Raw genomic sequence first — 6885 nt, forward strand, 5'->3', positions numbered from 1 at the left:
GCGAAGCTCCGACCGTAGCCTGTCCTCCTTGCGCTCGTTCCTCTGTGCACGCCCAGCATGCCAGGCGCTTGCCGTCCTTCTAACCACCCCGACGCATCCCTGTGGTTTGCACTCTGGCCTTGTGGAAGCGTTGAGACGCGGCGATGGCCGAGGCGCCCGGCCCGTGGCTAACGTTCATCTTCCTCTCCCCCCTCGCCGACCCCATCCTGGCCTTTTGCAGGGAGAATCACAGCGAGATCGAGCGGAGGCGGAGGAACAAGATGACCGCCTACATCACGGAGCTGTCGGACATGGTGCCCACCTGCAGCGCGCTGGCCCGCAAACCGGACAAGCTCACCATCCTGCGCATGGCCGTCTCGCACATGAAGTCCCTGCGCGGCACGGGCAACACCTCCACCGACGGCACCTACAAACCCTCCTTTCTCACTGACCAGGTCTTGGCTGGCTGCGGGGAATTAAACTGGTGGTGGGGGGAGGAGTTAACACGCGGGGTGGGTTTAGGGGGCTTCGCCTGCTTGGCCGTGGAGTAAAGAGCGCGTCTGTCTGTCTGTGAACGCAGGAACTCAAACACCTCATCCTAGAGGCAGCCGACGGCTTTCTCTTCATAGTGTCCTGTGAGACCGGGAGGGTGGTGTACGTCTCGGACTCCGTGACTCCCGTCCTCAACCAGCCCCAGTCGGAATGGTTCGGCAGCACCCTGTACGACCAGGTGCACCCGGACGACGTGGGCAAGCTGAGGGAGCAGCTCTCCACGTCGGAGAACGCCCTGACAGGTAGGGCGGCCCAGGAAGGGACGGGCAGGCCTGGTGCCCGCGTTGGCGAGAGGACTGGCCTTGCGGCAGCTGCTTCCTTGTCCTTCTTCCTTTAGGTCGCATCCTAGATTTGAAGACGGGGACTGTCAAGAAGGAAGGCCAGCAGTCCATGCGGATGTGTATGGGTTCACGAAGGTCCTTCATCTGCCGAATGAGGTAATGAAGAGATTCCTTGAGGAAATCCCATTTGATCCCAAAGCCAGAGGCCCCTCCGTGCTTTCATTCCAGCTCGTTATGCCATAATCGTGATAAACAGGGCTGAGCTGCTTGTAGAAGATCCAAGGAATGGTTTGGTTTGTCCCCGTGTGTCACATCCCTTGAGGTCCGCTTTTCACGTGTGGGATGGACTTGGAGGGGACTTTTCCCAAGGGCAGGGAGTGACAGGACAAGGGGAGATGGATTTGAATGGAAAGAAGGGGATGGAGATGGGCCATCGGGAAGGAATTCTTCCCGCAGAGGGGGGGAGCACTGCGACAGGTTGCCCAGAGAAGCTGTGGATGCCCCATCCCTGGGAGTGTCCAAGGCCAGGCTGGATGAGGCTTGGAGCAACCTGGTCTAGTGGAAGGTGTCCCTGCCCATGGCAGGGGGTGGGACTGGGGGGGCCTCTAAGGTCCCTCCCAACCCATTCCATGATTCTACGGAGCTTCAAAGCTCCGTCCCAGTTTACAGAGCGCTTCCTCTTATTGAAGATGGTCAGATTGCTTTGATGCTGAGCAAGAACGATAGAAGCCCTTCCCCTTGCCTTTCTCATTCCCGTACAGGTGTGGCAACAGCTCGGTGGATCCGGTCTCCGTCAATCGTCTCAGCTTTATGAGGAATCGCTGCAGGTAAATAATCGTGGCGGGCAAGCACGTGGCCTTGCCGGGAGCACAGGGCGCTACCGCTCTGTCCTCGGAGCGGTGGGGACGCGGTGAGTGTCTGTAGGTAGTGCAGCTCGTAGAGTTCAGGTGGATCTGTTGGTAGAGGAACCAAAGTACCGCTCAGTTCAGGAACAGAATCCTGAAGATGTTCTGTGACGGCTCTTTTTCCCCCCCGTACAAGCCGAAACCTTCCCCCAGCGCAACGCGCAGCGCGGTCAGCCTGTTTCTCTCTCTCCCGAGGAACGGCTTGGGTGCAGCGAAGGACGGCGAGCCTCACTACGTTGTGGTGCACTGCACGGGCTACATCAAAGCCTGGCCCCCCGCAGGTAAACGGTGTGGCTGGGTTGGAGAGCGTGTGCTCGGGGTTTGGCCGTTCTCTGCACTCAGCCCGTCAGCAGATGCGTTCGACGTGTACCCGGGCGCTTGTTTACTGTCAGATTGGGTGAATTTGGGCAGATGCCGGGTCAGAGATCCGTGTGGCTGAACGGTAGAGGCGCTGCGGAGGATGAACATCATCTTACGCTGTCGGATGCGCTAGCTTGAATCATAGAATCACAGAATGGTTGGGGTTGGAAGTGACCTTAAAGATCATCTAGTCCCAACCCCCCTGCCATGCGCAGGGACACCTTCCACTAGACCAGGTTGCTCCAAGCCTCATCCAGTCTGGCCTTGAAGACATCCAGGGATGGGGCATCCACAACATCTCTGGGCAACCTGTTCCAGTGCCTCACCACCCTCTCTGGGAAGAATTCCTTCCTGACATCTAATCTAAACCTCCCTGATTTCAATTTGTACCCATTACCCCTTGTCCTGTCACTACAGGCCCTTGTAAAAAGTCCTCTCCCAGCACCCTTGTAGCCCCTTCAGGTACTGGAAAGCTGCAATGAGGTCTCCTCGGAGCCTCCTCTTCTCCAGGCTGAACAAGCCCAGTTCTCGCAGCCTTTCGTCATAGCAGAGGTGCTCCAGCCCTCTGATCCAGCTTGTGCTGGAAGTTCGAGCTCTTTAACCCTTCTGGCCAAAAAAGGGAGGGGGAGGCAACTTAATTTACCAAATTCCTTCATGGGAAAGGATACTGAATCACAAAAGGGGTGGAGAGATGCGTTGAAGTCGGAGCTGTGTGTCGTCTTGTCCCTCTGGAAGTAGCAGTTTTCCCAGTGTTAACCTTGCTGGAATTTTTTCCTGCCCCTCCTAGGCGTCTCGCTGCCTGACGATGACCCGGACGCTGGCCAGGGCAGCAAGTTTTGCCTCGTGGCTATCGGCAGGCTCCAGGTGGGTAGCAGCTTTCGATGGCTCAACGTTGCCTTGTCCTAAAAGCCCACTGTTCCTTCGGGAGACGTTCCCTCACTGCCCCAAATCCGGCTGCGGGGCTGGCTGGTGGGAGAAAGCGGCTCCGGCGAGATTGGGCGACGCCGTACCTCTCCTGCCTTGCAGGTCACCAGCTCGCCCAACTGCACGGACATGAACAACGTTTGTCAGCCAACGGAATTCATCTCCCGGCACAACACCGAGGGCATTTTCACCTTCATAGACCACCGCTGCGTGGCGACGGTTGGCTACCAGCCGCAGGTGAGAAGGTGGTAGGAGCATCCTAGGGAAGAGCTGCTCTCCAAGCGTCCTTTTCCCTCTTCCCTCTTGTGCACCACGGCTCTAACATATCCGATAAAACCAGGGCCTAAACCAGACGTGGTTTTCCTCCGCCGCTTGCTTTTTCGTGTGCCTTAACACGTGCTTTGATCATCGGGCGGGCGGCTCTGGGTTGTGTCTAATGCCAATTAACGGCGGGTTTGCCTCCCTTTGAGGTCGAGATCAAACGTTACTCGGCCGCCGTTGCGCTCCTCTCCAACATCCAGCACGCCAGATCCTGTTCTTGGTTTGCGTCGCGGCGTTGGGGGGCTGGAGGGGGGAGCAGTAACTCCCTGTCCGGAGTGGAATGAACGGGGCAGAGCCGGAAGAGGGAATCTGCCTGCTGGACGAGCTGACTCTCTCCCAATTCCTTTAAAACTAGGAACTTCTGGGCAAAGACATTGTGGATTTCTGCCACCCGGAAGACCAACAGCTTTTGCGGGACAGCTTTCAGCAGGTAAACCCCTTCAGCTACCCCTTGGCCGTGTTGGTTTGGGGATCGGAATCTGTCCCGTTGCTCGCAAAGCGACGGAATGAATTGGAAAAAGCAAGAGGGGGGGGAAAAAAAAACCCCAAACCTTAGCTATTTCTCCTTTGCCCAACGGCAAACGGTTACCGATACAGAACTGTAAATGTGCAGAACAGAAGCATCCGATGACTAACTCTCGAATTCATCCTCTGGCTCCTCGTCCAGCCTGCTTTTGGGGCCAGAGACGTGGCTACCAAGTGGCTACCATGCTTCTGTGGCTGAAACACTGGTTCATCTCTAGGGCCCAGCCCAGTGCTGCGCAACTCGAAATGGATGTGGTTTGCTTGCCCTGTTGTCGTTACTCTTATTTCTGAGGGCGTTGGACTTGTGGCAGGGCAGGTAAGACTGCCCCTGTGCTTTCATGACTCCAAAAAAGTAGCTGCTCATATCCATTTGTCCAAATAGTTGGAATCGGAAGCGACAGCATGTGCTTCATTTACTGGAGGCTTTTTTCATACATCTCACCAGCGCCAAGAGCTAAGCGAAAGCCGGGAAGGGGGATGGTAGATCCCCCTGCCATGTCATCCAGGAGTCGAGGCAGCAGGAGGGAATAGCGGCGGCACCGTCGAGTCGGGGAATTCCGGGCTGCGGTCTTGCAGGCGTTGAGGCGAAGGGGCCATCGCAGGGATTGAGCTGGGGAGGGGGGTGTGTGGCTGGTGCTCAGGTTGCTCTGCGACGCCGTTGACCAGGTACTACTGATGGCATTACGTTTTTTTAGGTGGTGAAGTTAAAAGGCCAGGTTCTGTCAGTCATGTTCCGATTCCGATCCAAAAACCGGGAATGGCTCTGGATGAGAACCAGCTCCTTTACCTTCCAGAACCCCTACTCGGATGAAATTGAGTACATCATCTGTACCAACACCAACGTCAAGTATGTACACGGAAATGACTTGCCGACCACCGGTGATAGCGCAGACCTGCTGGGATCTTGTCCCAGGATAACCACGCACGGAACTGCGGGAGCTGTGGCTTCCCCTCACCACTCTTCCCACCGGTTTGCACAGGCCCCAGAGAAATTCCCAGCTCCCTTGAGCGCTCTTTTCCTGGGCCGTGGCAGGCGCTGGAGGGCTACAGAGCGCCAGCAGCGTAATCCCTTTGGCTGTGTCGGCCCTATGGCTCAGCGACCTGCCAGCGCTCGGCTCCCGCAGGGCCTTTTTTAACTCGGGTTACTGGAGCGCGTCTCCTGTCCGCGTGTTTGCCTCCAGAGCTAATATTAGTCAAGTCTGCCTTTGAGTGTGCCCTGGGAGGGGGCAGCTGCTCCAGCTTTTCATGGGAGCAGGGCTGTCTGCGGCCGATGGTAGGAAGCAAACGCTGATTCTCCTCCTCCGCTGCTGTAGTTTTGTCCTTGAAGCCAGGCACGAGCTCCGGTGGGGAGACGGCTTTCACTGCTGCTCTCCTCTTCCCTCTCTCGGCTCTTCCGGTGGGTTGGTGCGTCTCCTTCGGGATGATCAGAGCTGCTCTCTCTTCCCAGGAGCGAGCTCCAGGCCCCTCGCACCAGCACGCGACTCGACCGCAGGCTCGGGCGCAGCCTCTCCAGGCTGCCAGGATTGGGGTTGTTTTTGCAACGAGGCGAGGTCCTAGAGTTACAGGTAGCACTTCTTCCCTCCCTGCAGCTGGGAAGCTGATGCTCTGGGAGAGTGTGGAGAGCGGAGCAGTGACAAATCCCTCTGGCTCCGCAGAGCTCTGCGGGGTGAGTGCAGGGCTGAAAGCTGATGCAGATCCCATCCGGGCCTTCATCCCTGTCCCGGTGTTAGGGAGATCTCTTGGAACTCATCCATTCCACATGCATCCATTCTCACGTCCATACTACGCCTTGTAAAAGCAGAAATTCAGACCAGATAAGCAACAATCTGTGTTTTGGGGCCGTTTCAGCTACGTGCATCTTTGCGAGGTTGTCTGTGTTGTCTCATCTTTGAGATCAGCTACTGCTGAAGCAGCAGCTTGCAAAAGAACTGTCGAGGAAAACGCTGGATTTGTATCCCTTTCCCGTGGGAGTTAAACGCTAACTGACCTCTGAGGGTTGACAGAAGAGCATAAAGAACTCCCAGCATCTGGGGCTTAAACCCGCAGGAGGCTCCAGCCCCGGAGTGGCAGACCCAGAGCTGAGCCCTGGGGAGAGTTTTGGGCTCCTACAACCTTTGCTTGCGCTTTTGAAGGATGAAGCGGGTCTGGCCATGCTCCAGGGGTAGGTTTTTAATTGCTCCCCTACTCGGTGACGGAGTGGGAGGGGGCAGAGCCCTTTGGCTCAGAGCATTAATATTACGTGACACCCCCTCCCCTTTCAGAGACCGCGGAAACGGTGGCAGGATCCTTCGCTCGAACAGGTTTTGCCAAAGCAAAGCTTCCAACCCTGTCTGAGCCAGCAGTGCTCTCCTCCGTGCAACAGCCAACCGTTTCCTTGCGTTTGGTGGCCTTTTTTCAATACACCTTTATGTCTTTCTTTGCTTTAAAGGAACTCAAGCCAGGAGTCTCGGCCTACCCTGTCAAACTCCATGCAGAGGCCCCCGCTGGGGCAGAGCGTCAGCCTTCCCCTGGAGATGGGCACGGCACAGCTGCCCGCAAGGTCAGGAGGTGCTCGACTCCTTTTTCCATGCCTTTCTTGCTGCTTCTGCCCCCCCTGTCAAATAGCCTTCCCACCCAAACCTTCCTCTCTGCAGCCTCTCCTCTGGGCTAATGAATCCTTGCTGGAACCACAGAGTATCTGTCCCCTTGGCCAGTGTTTTTAGCAGCCGGTGTTCTCTTACAGACACTTTCTATTTTAGGCAGCAGCAGCAGCCACCACAACAGACCGAGCTGGAAGTGGTCCCGGGAAGAGAGAGCCTGTCTGGGTACGACCACTCGCAGGTAAATCCCAGGGCTTTAGTTACTCCTCAGATTTATTGTCCTGCCTTCTTTAAATCGCCTTTTGCCGGGGCTCTGGCGGCGGCCACACAGCATGGACTTGAGGCTGCTGAGAGTTTGGAGAGAAAGGCGTCCTGCCTTGAGTTTTGCTGAATCTGCCTGCTCGATTCCTCTCCGTGCTGATGCTGCCAGCCATGGAATCGTGGAACGGTTTGGGTGGG

At 56.7% G+C, this 6885-nt stretch overlaps 1 protein-coding gene across 1 annotated transcript in view; it reads left to right on the plus strand.

The window, feature by feature from the left end:
- ARNT (aryl hydrocarbon receptor nuclear translocator) overlaps nt 1-6667 on the plus strand; it is a gene marked incomplete at its 3' end in the record, with an annotated part of 14145 nt that extends 7478 nt beyond the window's left edge. The window contains exons 5-15 of the mRNA XM_010156754.1: nt 221-434; nt 560-773; nt 869-968; nt 1574-1639; nt 1913-1998; nt 2865-2941; nt 3104-3238; nt 3678-3752; nt 4543-4694; nt 6276-6386; nt 6586-6667. Coding sequence (XP_010155056.1) covers nt 221-434; nt 560-773; nt 869-968; nt 1574-1639; nt 1913-1998; nt 2865-2941; nt 3104-3238; nt 3678-3752; nt 4543-4694; nt 6276-6386; nt 6586-6667 — 1312 coding nt within the window. The remainder of the gene's footprint in view (nt 1-220; nt 435-559; nt 774-868; nt 969-1573; nt 1640-1912; nt 1999-2864; nt 2942-3103; nt 3239-3677; nt 3753-4542; nt 4695-6275; nt 6387-6585) is intronic.
- Between the last annotated feature and the right edge of the window lie 218 nt (nt 6668-6885).

Source organism: Eurypyga helias, unplaced genomic scaffold, assembly GCF_000690775.1.
Source record: "Eurypyga helias isolate BGI_N326 unplaced genomic scaffold, ASM69077v1 scaffold29398, whole genome shotgun sequence".
NCBI classification, from domain to species: Eukaryota; Metazoa; Chordata; class Aves; order Eurypygiformes; family Eurypygidae; genus Eurypyga; species Eurypyga helias.